Raw genomic sequence first — 16,200 nt, 5'->3', positions numbered from 1 at the left:
GTGCTCACTGCCTGCTCCTCTCATGCTTTTGCTGTGCACAAACTGTCAGCTGGGCATCTCAGGACAAGCAGTGCAACACGACACAGGAAGACACCAGTGTTTTTACGTGGAGGATGTAAATCTCCCCCGAACTCATTCATTAAGAATTTCTGGCATCCCATTTATATTATATAGCCAAACATCACAGACAAGCTTCTCAACCAGCTTTTGTCATCAACAAATGTGAGTCTCATTTGGAGCATCAGAGCAACAATAGTAAAATTCTGACAAAACAAGCCTCAAAGCACAGCACATGCAAACAAGTATTTCACTATCTGACATTTTTTTTTTCAAGGCCATCCTCTAAAGATCTGCAATTTAATTTATAAAAGATTTTCAGTGATTATATTCAAGACAGATATTGAATATTTCTGAAGGGAAGAGTAATGTGACAAAGATGTTCATAACTTAGAAGTAAATGCATATGTCACAATTTTATTTGAATAGAAAATGTGTGTAGCTAATCAAAACTTGCTAGCTGTTCGTGTGTTTTCCTTTTTAGATTGATTACAAATCAAATAGACTGTACAAGCATAATTGGAATGTGGTAGGTAGTCAGGATTATGTGCGTGATCAGAAGGTGAACATCACTTTCATCTTCTGAACGGCATTTTACTAATCAGCAGACTTTCTGAAATTCTTTGTACCACCTCTCCACAGAAATAATAAATCTGGCTTTGGAATTATGAGATTAAGGAAGGGGTCCTGTCTGTACCTAAATACAGATATTTAAGATAGGAGCTTGGGAATTTCCCACTGTTGCAGCATCACTTTCAGCTACTTTTAAAAACATAAAAGGGAAAAACTGTTAGTGAAAATGGACTACTGATACTGGAAAACCAGATTTTCCAACACAGAATTTGAATTATGGAATAGCCTGGGGCCTTGGAAACAAAAAAGTAGGCATATGACAAGCCAAGTGGTTTTAGTATCATGATGTTCTTTATTACAAAGCATAAGAATTTGCTTCAGTGTAGTGAAGATGCACCTGTCCATATCACAGAAGTTAATATCTCTGGATACTATAGGAAATTATAAAAAAATATTTATTCCAAATGCCTGAAGACTCCCCAGCTACCAGTAAGCCACAGAACTGATCAGTAAAGCATGACAACTTCTTTTATTTTTTCTTTTTTTCCTGTTTTTGGAAGGGGGGGAGATGGGGTAGAGGAGCATTTGTGTGATCCAAGTCAATCACAGCAGAGGGAGAAAAAGATGATGAGGTGATCAGGAGTTCCTATTATCAAGAATCTGTAAGGCATGCCCTAGCTGAACCAGTGTCACACACAGGGACAGTGACAGAGCAGAGCAATCCCTCCTACCAGCAAATAAATAACCAGGTCAGCCTGTGTGGACGTTCTCAGTCGTGAAGGAGGGAGTGCTTCAAGTGAAACAGGCAGATTAGCCTCACCCTCACACAATGGTGGCTTGCAGGTATTTTGGGAGCCACCAAAGACATTTTGATCTCCTGTTTGGCAGAACAGATTGAAGCAGGTGTTTTGAACCCAAATGCTTGAATTCATCCCTTCCACTCATCCACAAGAGAACCAAGGTTTTGCTGCTGTGAGCAAGGCCGGGAGATCTGGCTGATACTCTTCCAAGGAGAGTTTGCTCTTCTTCCTCTGCTCTCAGTAATCACACTGCCCAATTGTAACATCATTTCTACAGCTGTAAAATGAGGGCAATTTGTAGCCTATTGTAATTAGTTCCTTTGGTTAGCCACTTATACCAACATATCTATGCATTAAAAATAAAACTGGTCAAAATGACACTATATAGTTGTGATATTTGTCCCTACTAAACTCAGTTTTGATTATGGGAAATATTTTACCTTAATGGTATCTAAAGTTCTTTCTAAAGTACCTATCCAACAAATATATTATTTCTAGTGAACATATATATTTCTTCAACTTCATTATGTTTCCCAGCCCTTTCAATTTGCAAGAAAGCCAAGTTGGTTTAGATTCCTGCTAAACCTTCCAAAATATTGTCTAGGATTATGATAGAGTTCAGAAAGCAATATGTTTTTACCTTGCTAATGATACTAGAAAGTTAAAACAATAGTCTAAAAACAAGTGTTTTCATCTGAAATATTCACAGAAATTTCCTATTCTCTTTAATTCAGTATTGTTTCTATGACCACCTGCAGTTACATTCTTAAATGAGCTAGTTGAAATGTCAGGGTACTTTCTGTTTATTTTAATGCCAAAGAATACATTTTGTCATGGTTTATTCACAACAGATCTTATTTTAATATATTTTACATATGTAATATTCTGAAATATTCTTGAACAACTGATTTGCTACCCATATCCCAAAGAAACAAAAATCTTACCAAATTTGATGCTGTGTGAATATGTCAATGAGTACAGTCTGTGATTAGAGAGAAAAAAAAATCTCAAAACTCATTAGCTTAAAAGTATGTTTTTTTAAAAAAAGCACGTGAACAAAATGAAACTGCCTCTAATCAACTTGGCTTTTAATATAATAAAACATGCTTTTGTGCCATTCTGTCAAGATACTGCAAACATTGTATTTGGTTTAACTTGCTTCAATTTGTGATTTTTTTTCCATGGACTGTAATGCGATTAACAGGATTGAGTGGTAGGTGAAGGCAACATTCACAACTTTTTCCTCACTTATACCAGCTTAAAAAAAGCATGAGATTTCAGTCCAAGAAACTTGAGCTTTTTTGGCAGTACGAATGTTTCTTTCTACTCTCCAAAATCTACAGTCTTTCATACTCTATAATGAACATGGGACATTATCCCTGGGAGTCTAACAGTGAATCAGGTCAATGTGTTACTAATTTAATTAATTCCTTGGTAGCATGATGTAGATAAACTGCCACTGCTTTGCAATGAACTTCAGATTAATTATGAAACTGTTGTGATACCTGGGCTTGACATGGTTAACTTGTTCCCACTGGGACGCACAAGGCCCAGCAGGACCATCTGCACCACGGACTGAGCTCAGCTTAAGCTCCCAGACAACTTTATCACTGCCTGCAGTGTGATTCTGTGAGTACTTGCCAAGTGAGTATCCCTACACTTACAACTAATGAAAAAAAAAACCCAAAAAACCAGCTCTTCCTCCTATTAATATTAACTTCATTAAGAGTAGAGGTTGCCACTTGTTTTATGTCTTTGGGGGTGTTTAAATTTTACTCTGATCAACACTAAGCTCTTTCAATTCAAAGGCACAAAAAACCAAGTATGTACTTAAACCCAGGTTTCACCAAATTCCTGCCCATTGTTTCATTATTGGGGGTCACTGTAACAATTGCAGCTACAGAAAGTCACAGGAAACACACAGATCTGGTTCTGTGTATGCAAAAGCAATTAATGCAAAGTAAATCCAGTCCTACAGCCTCTTTGTTTGTTTCATTATTGGACTTGGACTAGTATTTGTATTTATGTTATTTGTTTATGGTCTGTCACTATTTTTTCAGTAGTCAATTATTTTTCTTATACGTGATGCCTTAAAAGCCTTGTCTTCTGAACCAGAAAATCACCTGCTGCATCCAACAAATACATACTTAACTATGAAATAATTTTTCTTGTATGAAATAAAAATCTGCTACTGTTGCCAGTACCAAAAGACACCTCTATCTTATATGCACCGTTCCATAATGCACAGATTTCCAAAATCTGAGAAATATGGGTATATTTGTAAAAGTACCAAAACTCTGTCTTTGGTAGCTATGCTAACCTTAAATTACATCATGCAAACAGTGATACAGGTCATATATGCTACCTTTGGGAAAGTGGATAAAGTAACCACTGGATTTCACTGAATTTATGGCATGTATTGTGTTTAGGATTGAAGGACTTGGAAGATACAATGTGATCTATAACTAAGCTCCCTAAGAGCTGCGCTATTACTTCTGTATTTTTAAATATTCAAGAAGCATTTTGTTTTATTCCAGTTGGGGGGAAAGCCTTATTCCAGAGTTTATGGGAGGATAGTAGGTTTTTATTTCAACACCACAGCACGCAAATCTTTTCCTTTTAAAAATAAATGACCTGTTCATTTTTATTAGATGTCTACAATGGTAATACACATTTTTCACTGAGAAGGAGGACATTGCCCTGACAACATAGAAGAGGAGCAATCTATAAGTATGTTGTTGAAACATTACCCTGCTGATTTGATTTCTTCTCTTTTCAAATTGAAATAGCACAGATGGTTACAAATGCATCTTAGGGGAAACGGATTGGGACCTGATTTAAACACAGCTCTGAAAACTAAGAGTTGTTTCTTTCTTCCTTTATTTATTCTGAAGAGCCACTGCATGTAATGAACAGCTCCATGGCTGATGGAATGTCTGTACATGAAATTTTGATAACTGTGCAATCTCACAGAGACTGCATGAAGACCACACGTTTTTCACTGCTAAAAGAAAATACAAGTAAGTCCTATGAAAATCTGTGCATCTTTCTTTAGAAAGTTTTAACTACACCACAACAATGTACTCGTTCAACCAATTTCAGTTTCCCAGCAATTCATGTAATAGAATGTCCAGTGAAATATGTACTCCAGCATCAAGTTCTGTGTTAGCAGTTTTAGAAAAGAACTTCTTCTTTCAGCGATAAATTAAATTTAATCAAGACTTACAAATGACACTTTCTTACATAGCAGTCAAGAATAATTAGATATAAAAGAAATTGTGATGCCACAACCAAGAGGAAACATAACTTTGATAACTACTTATTGTGTGTTGTGGGCACTTGCAGTAGCCAGATATTTAATAATAACCAGGCAAGTCTTGAAGTGAAGCAAATTACTGAGGGAAACAATAAAGAGATTAATGATAACAATCCAAAAAAAAGAAGTTTTAAAATTCATTCTGGGTAGCAAATTAATCCCAGATATTGTAGTATTAATCTGCACATGCTATCTTTGTAGTTCTGGTTAAAAGACAACCAGAAATATGCATTATGGTTTTTTTTTTTTCTCTTTCAGTGGAGCAGGAGGAAGGGAAGCTGTGCTGCACAGCAGTCTAAAGCACTATCAAATACACTGATAAGCAAAGAGGTGGTTAAAAAAATTGGGAAACAACCCCCACCAATTTCTGGCACTGAGATCCTGAGAAATGTGAAGTTTTTCAAAGTGCCTCATCCCCATGAGTGCCAAGCAGGCTTCCCCTTTCTGCTTCTCCCCAGCAAGCACAGGCAAGAGCCTGTTCAACACACCAGGAGAAGAGGAGCTGCTGCTGCATTTTATCCAGTGAGTTGGCAATTAAAGCTATTGTTTTGATGTAGAAGTTTAATTAATTTTCCTTTTTCTGAGAAAAAACTAAAGCTGCCTGCTGCACTTCTGAGTTAATGCTCAAAACTACATGGCTATTAGTGCTTGCATTCCTGGTCCTTCATGTTGAAGCTGCTTCTCCAGTGAAATAAGTCAGTACTGTGTGTGAGAGCTGCAGTGAGTGTAATCCAGAGCAGTGAGCCTGGAGGGACCAGTGCTGGGACCCTGCCACCCCAGGCTGTGTCCTCAGAGAGGGAGCTCTCCCAGTCTGCTCCTGCCCATCAGCACCTCCAGCACACCCCACTGCTCCCTGCATATGCCACCTCTGTCTGCTCAGGCACCAACCATGGCTTGAAATACATGGCTTTAACACATCTTCTTTAGAGGGTGTTCTTAAGTTTGGGGAAGGATAGCTGCATGAGGAGTGGCTGGGCTTCCTTAGCCACAGTGCAGATAAAGGTTGCCATAAGTCTATGCCTCCCTCCCCCTGTGCCTTCTCAGGTAGTAGCTGAACCAACCACATGTAATAAGAAAGAGTAAAGCAGAGTAAAGAAAGAGCAAAGTGATTAATGTAGGGCTGAGGAAGGAGATGACAAAACCCTGATGAATTAGTGAGTGTGCCTACAATGATTACTGGGAGGAGGTTATAGCACAAATCATATACAAAATGAGCAGCATAGCAACACATCTTTATTAGTCCAAATTATCACTGATAGCTGTTAGTACTTCTCAAGTGTGTCTGGAGAAGGAGAGGACTGAATGAATGAGGAGAAGGGTTGGTGTGCACAGGCAGACTGTGAACAGAGTGACTGACACTACTGCAACTACTGCAGTCACAAAGGGGAGAAGGGATGCACGGGATTAGAGCCGGAGCTGAAAGAGGAGATTAATGGATATTTCAGGAAAACAGTGAGAAATTCATGTGGGAGGCTAGGGTAGGCAGGATTAGAGAATTTAAACCAGATGGGATTGGTTAAATAAGGAAGAAATGGAGATGCCAAGCCTGGACATAGGCAGCATGGTTTGGCCACTGTAGTGTGCAAGTGGGTTAGTGAAACAAAGCATGGAAATTTTATAGTTAACTTCTTTACTACTTCTACATGTCTCCCTCTTCCCTTCACCCACAGTCCCATTCCTCAAGGGAGCAGACCCCTCAAGCACAGACTTATGACCTTTGACAATTTAGGTTCCTTCTGGTTTTAGCTGATTTTTTTTCTCCCCTGACCTCACTGAAGGAAAGAATCTCTGAGAATTTTGTCTATGTTTAACAACACAGGTTAGCTAGGTTAGTGAACTGCTTAATGTAATTGCCCATGAAAACAGGGCACAGCATGTCATTTCAGGAATTCCCACCACTGAGACTGAAACTAACACTGGACGAAGTTAGTGAGTATTGAAACTTACCAGATTTTTTTTTCTGGCTACTACACTCATAATATCTGGTACATTCATCTGCTAATTTGCAAATAAAAAGCATACCCAGCAAGTATTAAAGTGATTCCTCTGGTTGGGCTGCAGTACTGGTTCTGCATGAGTGCAGAAAAATAAATTTCATCCTCATATGTGACGCCAGCTGCTGCTCTAATGCATGCAGTTTCCTCATAATGGGAGTTCTGATATTACTTGTTCAGGGGATTTATTTGTTCTCTTCAATTTAAATAAGATTTGCAATACATTCGGTTTGCCTTTACTCACAGAGGTGGAAAAATTTGGATAACAGACCTGTAAGATTTGGTCTATGTGGTCAGTCCCACCAAACACTACCCATTGCTCCTCTTCACTTATATATTTTCACTCATCACTGGTAATTTTTCCAGAATAAATGTTTAGTATTTATTTCTGTTTATGTGTTGCTTTCCTGTTTATTTTTGTTGGCATTCTCTTTTCTTTAATCATTTATTCAAATGAATTGTTATCTGGCTTAGTCCCATGGCTGTTGTGGAGTCTTTGCAATCTTGTCTCCTTAAAGGATCAAAGTTTTATTTCACTCATTCCTAAAAGCATCTTAGTTCAAAGCCATCAAATCTGTTTTCTCTGTTATACAAGATCCAGGCTGCTTTGCTGGAGCACAAGAGCAGCTGTCAGCTCTGTCTGTGACAGTGTTACAGTGTAAGTTCCAGTGGCACTGTGTGCCACATGCCTGCTGCCTGTAAGGAAGCTCTGATACAGCCACAGCTTTTGGATCTCTTTTCAGCTTTAAGTATCTTAACTTACCTCTTTACGTCTGTGGTCAGCCCTAGCACGTTCATCAAATGTAAACAGTGCTTGGTTTCCACCAGGATCCCGTAAAACCACACAGGTTTTTCCTACCCATTCTTTGTGCACTGTGTGCCACACCAGGTATTTCTGAGATGTAGCAAAGATCACTTTGTGTTGGTGATTCAACACTTTTTTTATTTCACATGCAGAGAAAGTTCTCAGAAATAGAGAGAACTTGTCTATTCTTGAGCTTGTCTTTTCACTTTTTAAAACGTAAGACCTGCTATTTCTCATCTCTGTTGAGCATTTCAGTTTTTCCAAATTACTATTCAATCTAATGTTGCTTCTAAGCTCCACTGCTGTTTCTAATTCTGAATTGAAGAACACTTTTAGTTCCTCCATTTCTTTCTAGTATTTACACAAAAGGTGTGTTGAAAGCAGGTTCCAGTCCAAAAGATATGTTGGAAGACTTTTCTTTGGCAGCCAGTATTTCTTTCAGATACATAAACCAGCATATGTTTATAGGTTTGGTTTCATAAGCTTGAGCAGAAAAACTGCAGTTCTACTGAAGGGGGTGGTTGTATGTCCTTAAGCAGCAGCATCCCAGATAGTCACTCATACAGGGGCCAGAAACAAGGAAGTTCCTGCCTCAAATGTAAAAAGTTCATGCCTTTTTCTTCCTGTCTCTCACCTGATGAGGCAGAGTGCAAGCTGGTATATTTAAGGTTTTAATGTGGGGGTATTTTTCCTCTACCGTAAAAAACCCCACCAAACCAAAACCAGCCACCACAAACAAACAAAAAACCCAAACAATAAATTCTTATAGATCACATTGCCAGCTCCCCAAATGCAACATGAATCAAAAATGCAGCTTGAAGGGAGAGTGGCAGCTACCAGTTCTGTGCAGTTCTCTGCAGCTGCTCATCTGACCCCCAGGCTAAGTGTTCACTGCAAGAAGCTGCTGCTGGAAATGCTAAATTATCAGAAGCCTGGAGGCCACTTGCCTGCACTGCTCTGCAGTGACTGCTGGCATCCCAGCCCAGGGCTTATGGATTGCCTTCAGCTATGGAAGCCAAAGGAAGGGAAGGCACTGAGCAGGAACTGATGTGCACCCTGAGTTTTTGTTGAACTCTGGAGTGATGGTGATGTGTGGTAGTCAGCAAGTGGGCAGAGCTGTGGCCTCGACTTAGGAAGGTATTTGTAGGTGACTAAGATAAGGTGTAAATAGTCACAGAAACAGGTTAATGCCTGAAGTGATTCTGTAAGGAAAATTAAAAATACCCTTGATTTCTAACAGTTTGACAGTGAAAACTTTCTTTGGTGAGGTTAGTAAAGCTAACTCCTAAATGCTGACATTCCAAGTTTGTATTTCTCAACAGCTGCTGCAGCTACATGTCAATTAAAAGTTGCCTAAATATTGTACGGTGGGCATAATGAGCTGCAGGTGTATGATGACAAGTTATCTGTCCCATTGCTTCCCAGATATCTTTTGTTTTTTTGTTATTTTTGGGGTTTTTTTCCTCAGGGTTTCCTGATGAAGACGGAAATGACCTGAATAAATTACTTGCTGTTCTGGTCACCCTTCCTGGAGTCCTGTGATCCTTACTCACAGACAGAAAGCTTAAGCTTCTAGCTTCAGCAAGGAAAGGGTTACCTTGATTAACAAATAACAAGCAGCTGTCAACAGTGAGCCTCAGGAGATAGAGATGAAAGAGAGAATAGTAGCTCTTGGTGAAGGGACGTCTGACCTGCTTAAGCTCTGGGAAAAGGATCACTCTTCGGGAAGATGAAAGAGGTACCTTGCTCACATGAATAAGATTAGCCTTGGCCTTGCTACAGAAATAGGCAATTTTATCTGGGTTAATAGGCCTACAGCAGAGGTGAGGAGATGACCAGATGGCAGAGCTCTGGAATGGAATAGGACTGGTTTCCTCAGTTTCTAAACACAGTGATGAAAAGCCTAGCAACAGTCGTGGAATTGGAAGATGACTGTAGGCTTATGAGGAGGTAAATTTGTAACAATGAGAACAAGACCAGAGGCAAGGAAAGCAGCAGCTTGTCCAATTCTTGATACCTTCAAGACTGTCTTGCTGGAATATCTGTTTTATCTTGGGGTCAAGACTGCATTCTACCCAATTTTTGTAGAGTGTGAAATATAAGATGTTGTGTCAAATAACCTAAAAGTCTCTCTTGCCTCAGTCTGCATCCCTCTCTCTTTCAGATAGTGACTTCCCATGAAATACTAAAGTTACTATAATATCTTTGTTATTCATAGTGTAAAAATGCATTAAAAATTACTTGCCATGATCAATAACAAAAATTAAAAAGCTAAATAATTTTCATTTCACCCTAAACTGCCACGGGAAAAACTGGTAAGGACCATTTCTAGATCAGGCAGTGCAGATGGAAGTGCAAAAGCATTATTAAGGTTTGGTCAGTAAATGTTTATTGATATGAAACACCATCCAATCCAGTTTCTAAGGGATTGCTTTAAAGCCTTTTGTTTCCTTCTAGTAAATAGAAGTAAATTTCTAGTAAATTTCTCCTCAAAGTAATTATCACCCATTCAGGTGTCATTGTCCCTCCCTCCCCCAAGTAGTTCCTCTTGTGTGTTTAGGTAGTTACATCGTTTCACCATCTTTCTTTTCAGGTTGTGCGCTCTCCAAACTTTATTTCTATCGTTTTTTTACATCTCATTTAGACATTGCACTGGGAGCAACTAAACCAAAACTAATTGCAATAACTGACAACATATGCTTTTTATCTATGATAGTCTTAAATGGTACAATTTCTATAATACTTCTGTCTGCCTGCTACTATCAAAATGCAATTTACTGGCGATTGTTGAAAATTATGCTTAACCACATCTTGCATCTCCGGTAGGCTCCTGCTACCCGTACATCCATTTCCGTCTTGCAGGAAGTTTTGCGCTAATCGGTTCTTCATGTCTGCTATAAATGCGCGTTTGGTGGAGCCAGGGTAACAGAACTACAGTGATTTTTAGGCTTTTCTTTCATCGTGAAACAACCTGATTAACTAGGTAGCGGACACGCGTCGAAGTGATTTAAACACAACATCCTAAAGGTATCATTAAGCGCTAATTAACTTACCGGCTCTCTCGAGATGCTACGGCATGAAAACCAGCTGTTAGAGCGAATTTAGACGACAATGGCTATTCTTCCTTTCTACTGTAAGAAAAGCCCTCTAGTTCCTGCTTTAGGCGTAGGGGCAAAGCCGCGGCGGGTGACCGAGCACCTCCCGGCAGGTGCGGCGCGCCGCCCGCCCTTCCGCGGCCGCACGCGAATTCCCGGAGCCGCTCCGCGCCCGGCAGCGGCTCCGCTCCCCCGCGGCCACCGCTGAGCCCAAGAAGCGCGGCTCCTCCGTGGCCGTTCTCAGGCCGGGGACCCCCGCCCGTCCCGCGGGCTCCCGCGCCGCCGACAGCCCGGGCGGGGTGCTCGGCACCGCGGGGCCGAGCGCGGCCCCTCAGGGAGCCGCGGCCAGCGCGTCCCCCCGCAGGGCAGCGCCGTGCCCGGCGCTCCTCGCACCTGCGAGCCGCTGCCTGGCGGCCGGAGCCCGGCCGGGACATGCGGGAGCTGTTGGCTGGAGCGATGAGGTGGCGGCTGCGGGAGTTCAGGACGGCTGCAGAAGTTGCTGGCGTTGTGCTCTGGCTGCGGTGTGGGAGCGGGGGCGTGACAGAGAGGTGCTCGTTGGCTCCGGAGAGAAACGGGCGATCCTTGCTGAGTCCTCGTTACGAATGTCATGATGTTCCCGGAGCCCCAGCCCCGTAAACCATGTGATTTAAATGACGGGGATTTCGTTCTGGCTGTCTCAGATGTGACACTCGAGCATTTAGAGAAGGAGCCTAGAGTGAACTACAACTTACGGCTCGTTTTGAGCTCGTTCAGACTATTTTATTTGGTTACTTTCAGCAAACTTTTCCTGGTTTGTTTGCTTTTTCTTTTCAGGAAAATACCGAGTGTGTTGAGGCTCTGCTCTATCATGTTTTCATAACCATGTCAGAGAATTTGTGCAATGCAAATTATTAGAATTGGTCTCTAGTCATGGAAGGAGAGATTAAAAACACTTAACTCACAAGAGATGGATGCACGGTGCAAACATTGTTTTGAACCCAGAGCCTCCTGGGCTCAGCAGGAATCCTTTTGCCTCAGGTGTGATATTTGGAGGGCTGGAGACCACTGGGATCACCTTGTAGTTCCTAGCAAGATTCCTCTTCTCCTGAGATTTGTTTTCAAGAAGTTTAGTCTCAAGGTCAGAGCCCAAGATATGCCCTGTCCAGTTAGTAGATGAGTATTATGCTTCTGTTAGTTACACAGCAAACACACAGCAGGAATCCAGCAGTAAAACCATGGCAGGAACTTACACAAATCGACAAATGCTGCTGAAAGCTTGACTCGTGTGTGGTGAGCCCTGCTCTTCAGTCAGTGCACTGTTCAGAGATTTGTTGAGTGAATTCAAAGACAAAGACGAAGGGCAGGGGGTGAAGGGCTTTAAATACACAATTCCTTTGCCTTTTCTACACCTTGCTATTCCCATTAGTTGGCACATCATTATGAAATCATTAAGTTTAGTGAGTTTTGGAAGGGCTTGGGGCATGTGGAGAGAATTATTTTGTATATTAAATTGGGTTTAGTTCTCTGTTCCAATTTACAGTGGAAATTTCTTAACCAACTTTGGCTAGAGGCACAGTATCATTTAACTACTGAATCAACACTTTTTCTTGTTAAGAAAGGCTACCTGAAACCTGAAAGGGTTTGTTATTGGTGACTTCCACATAACCAAGAGGCAGAAGTTTCATCTTAATTTTTAAATATCTCAAGATTTTGTGCTAAGGATATGGATTGCACCTTCTGTCAGCATGTGAAGTGACATAAGAGTCAGAGAGGCTAACAGCTCCATCATGGTCGCTAAAGTTAAAGGTGAATCAAAGCAAAGAGAAGTATTGGGTTTTAAATGTAAAGTGGAGAAGCTGAGGAAATAGAGACACAGCAGCCTAGCAGGGGGTTGGACTAGATGGTCTCCAGAGGTCTCTTCCATGATTTCTGTGATAGTACCTAGGTGTCTCTTAGGCTGCATTTAAGCTACTGATTAAAGCCGGTCAAGGTTTATTTGCTTTACAGATGTGGTTTTCACATTTGTATGCCTGGGTTTGCTGAACAACTTCTTCAGTACTGTTAACATCTTTTGCTTCTGTTGTGAATGGGAAGGACAGACAGACTTTCAGTTAAGGACTGAGAAAGGAAATTACCATTTTCTCTCAGTGATATTGTCACTCCAGAAGTTTATAACAGGTTTTCTACTCTCTAATTTCAGATTTTTTGCTCTTGTAATTTGACAAAAGGGAAGAGCTCTGAGACAGAAAAAGATAGGAGAGGTTTTTTCCTCTTTAGCATTGGGACTATATGTTGCTCAGTCTCAGATTTATGTTTGATTTTTGTTCCCTGATGTGATAAGGCTCTGAACCCTCATTTTTCTGTCATAAACACTGCCATTCATCAGTCCTTCACTCCAGCAGATAGCACTGACGTTACCAACATACTGGTTTTGTTTGATTTTTATCATATGCTTGTAGATGATATGAAGCCCCCTGATTATCCCCATGTAATTTGATTTCTTTTTTTTCATTAGTAAATCTTTATTTTCTGTTTCTGTCATCCTGCAAAAATGCCACAAACCTGTTTCATGCACATATCTTCTTCTATTGCTTCTTCTCACTATTTCAGAGCCCTTCTTTGAGCCAGCCATTACAACTTGATTTCTCTGCAATGTACCAGAATTATCCTTTTCTCAGGTAGCCACCATCCCTCTTCACTGAGAGCCCATAGTCTTTATTTCTGAGGGATTTAGCCAAGTACTACTTTATGCCTTTGTTCTTATTCCTTGACAATGTTGGCACATAGCCTAAAAAGAACTATTCTTTTTCCTGGAATCCAACTTGACAGAAGAGAACTGATTACTGTCACACATTGACTTGTTTCAAAGCTGTCACCAGGAGTGTATTTTTCTCTCAGCTTTTAGATACGAATTGGCACCAGGAAGAGAATACTGTGGCATTTTAGTTAGCTGTCTTTTATGTGTCAGCCTAGGACTCTGTTCCCATACTGGGTGACAGAAGGTTATGGCCAGAGAATACAATATTCTTATGTTTTAAGGGTACAGACAATTCCAGTTGTTAAGATTGTGCTGATTTCAGCTTTTATAAAAAAGAGCTGTTTAAAAATAATTAGTCAGCCCTTCTGTTGGGAAAAGAAGCAGAAGAAACTGCTGCAGAGCTGTTAGTTTGAACTGACAGAAACTGAAACAATAGCACCAAACCGAGCTGTCTCCTAAGAAAATATGTCAGTCATTCCTGAAAATCAGAGGGAGCCAAACTTACAGTAGGACTTTGATTAGACTTCAGCCATTCTTTGAAATATTTCATACCCCATCTGGACATGGTCCTGCACAACCTGCTGTAGGTAACCCTGCTGCGTGGTGGGGTTGGACTAAGTGCTCTCAAGAGATCTCTTTCAACCCAGAAGATTCTGTGCTTCATTAGATTTCAAGTTTTGTTCACTTGCAGTGAACAACTCTCCCCAAAAACTGTGCTTATGCATGCCTTGGTTTGTCTCAGGAACTCTGCAACTCTGTACTGACCCTGTAACTGGATGGTATTTTCAGGTATAGATCAATGTTGTAGGGGACTGGAGGAAACAGAATTTTTCTTTCCACTTCTCTTTGCTTGGCTTTATACAAAGCTCTCCTAATTAAAAGTACAGAGGTGGAAAGCTTAGCATGTTGCAAAAGCAGCATGAAAAAACTGTCAGCAATTTGGCATTTTTTGGACATAGGCATATTTCCTGAATAAAGCATATTTTCTGATATTGTCAAATCTCAGGTACAGGGACCATGTCTCTTACATAATAAAAACAATTGATGCAGTTAGGACAAGCAGCACCTAATCCTCATAGGGGCTTTTGGACACCAGTGTTAATCAACAAGTATTTTAGGATGAACCTCTCTTTATCCTCCTCCTCACCCATGTTTGCTGTGCAGTTGGTGTGCACACAGATTACTGTTTCAATGGATATTTAGTTAGTCCTTTACAACTAAAGTATATCCCTTTTCCAATTAATGTTAAAGGGATTCTACATGGTTGCCCTGTAGTTACTGAAAAGTTTTTTAAATATAAGCAATCTAGCAGGGTTTATATTTGTCTACTAGATGTTTGCTTACCAAGGTGGGTATTACAGCTGGCTGTGTTACCATGTGTTTGATTATTGTTGTGCATAAGCAATGACCTTGTGCAGTCAGGTTATTGATGAGGTTGCATAATTCTCTTTGTGTTGCTGCTCAATAGATTGATTGAGCACTGACACTGTAGAGGGACACCTCTTTTACCCAAAATACCAGGTGTATTTTGCTTGTAGAGTTGCATTGTTAAATTGTTTGCATTGAAGATTAGGTTACCTTTTGCATGTTAGTATGTTTCAGACAAAGTTTGTTATCCAGTAGCTTGTTTGTTGCTTTGATTTTGGTTTGGAGTTTTTATACAGTGGTAAAGTTCTGTTTCCTTTGAGGTGGGTACTTGGGCTGTGACTGAAGCACCCTCAGTCAACAAACCAGAACTGAAGAGGCATCATAATGTGTTGCAACAAGTAAGTAGCATGACTTACTTTTATATCACAACAGATCTGGCTGACAAGATTCTTACTGACAATAGCCAGGAGCTTTAGAGAAAGTTGGTCTGGCCAAGATAGTTGTTGAATGTAGTCAAAAGAGAATGAACAGTTTGTTGCTTCACTCCAGTCTGATGACATGGCTCCCTGTTTAATAAATGCAGCTCATTGCTTTTAATTTATATCACAACAGATCTGGCTGACAAGATTCTTACTGACAATAGCCAGGAGCTTTAGAGAAAGTTGGTCTGGCCAAGATAGTTGTTGAATGTAGTCAAAAGAGAATGAACAGTTGTTTGTTGCTTCACTCCAGTCTGGTGACACGGCTCCTTGTTTAATAAATGCAGCTCATTGCCGTAGGGCATGGGTGCAAGATTATTTTTCATCTATGTACATATCTGCAACTACAAAGAGAATTTTTTCTAACATAGCCTCATTTTTTTTTTGAGTTAATAGGCAAGTTTAAATATTAAATCTACTCTGTCTGTCTGCTTGTCTCTCTCTAGCTCCCAAACCTTCACTCTGTTTTCAGCCTACCTGCATCTCTGGATAAGATGAGGGAAGAGAAAGGGCAAAGAGATTGCATTTAAATTCTGAAAGATAAATCAAGAATAATAAACTGGTCCCAGATTTTTGAAATTCTAGATAGTTTGTTGTCACTCTCATTCCAGTAAACTAGAGAGCTCCTATGACTGAGGGTTCCAGCTGATTTCAACTGTATTATTCAACAGGGAAAGGAGCTGGTGTTTGCAATAAGCTCAAACTGAGCCATACAGTTCCTTTTAGGTCAAAAGTAATGCACTCATTTTATTCAGAACTGGGCTAGAAGCTGATAATAATAACCAGCTGGTAGGCAATGAGCCATCATGTGTAGCATTAAGTGAAATCTTTTAGGCATCTGAAGGTGATGATGCATGTAGAGTAGACAGAAGGTGACACATTCCCAAACACACTCTTTGAATTCATCTATGCTGCCCTGGGTTTTTTGATAAAGATGAAAAAAAATGCTCTTGGCTTCCTCTGTTCTCTGAGCATC

At 40.4% G+C, this 16,200-nt stretch overlaps 1 protein-coding gene across 5 annotated transcripts in view; it reads right to left on the bottom strand.

Moving 5' to 3' along the window:
* LOC120508604 (SPHK1 interactor, AKAP domain containing) overlaps positions 1-11,258 on the bottom strand; it is a 64,944-nt gene extending 53,686 nt beyond the window's left edge. For 4 of the 5 annotated variants that reach the window (XM_039722369.1, XM_039722365.1, XM_039722371.1 and 1 more), the window contains exon 1: positions 11,034-11,258. Coding sequence is in view for 3 of the 5 variants with exons in the window: in XM_039722365.1 (XP_039578299.1) it covers positions 11,034-11,074 (41 nt within the window). In the remaining 2 variants the exon portion in view is untranslated. Of the gene's footprint in view, positions 1-10,598; positions 10,939-11,033 lie in introns of those variants that run through there. The other variant, XM_039722370.1, reaches the window with a different exon arrangement.
* Positions 11,259-16,200: the final 4,942 nt, after the last annotated feature.

Source organism: Passer montanus, unplaced genomic scaffold (genome assembly GCF_014805655.1).
Source record: "Passer montanus isolate IOZ18808 unplaced genomic scaffold, ASM1480565v1 scaffold48, whole genome shotgun sequence".
NCBI classification, from domain to species: Eukaryota; Metazoa; Chordata; class Aves; order Passeriformes; family Passeridae; genus Passer; species Passer montanus.
This window is presented reverse-complemented; position numbering and strand designations above follow the sequence as displayed.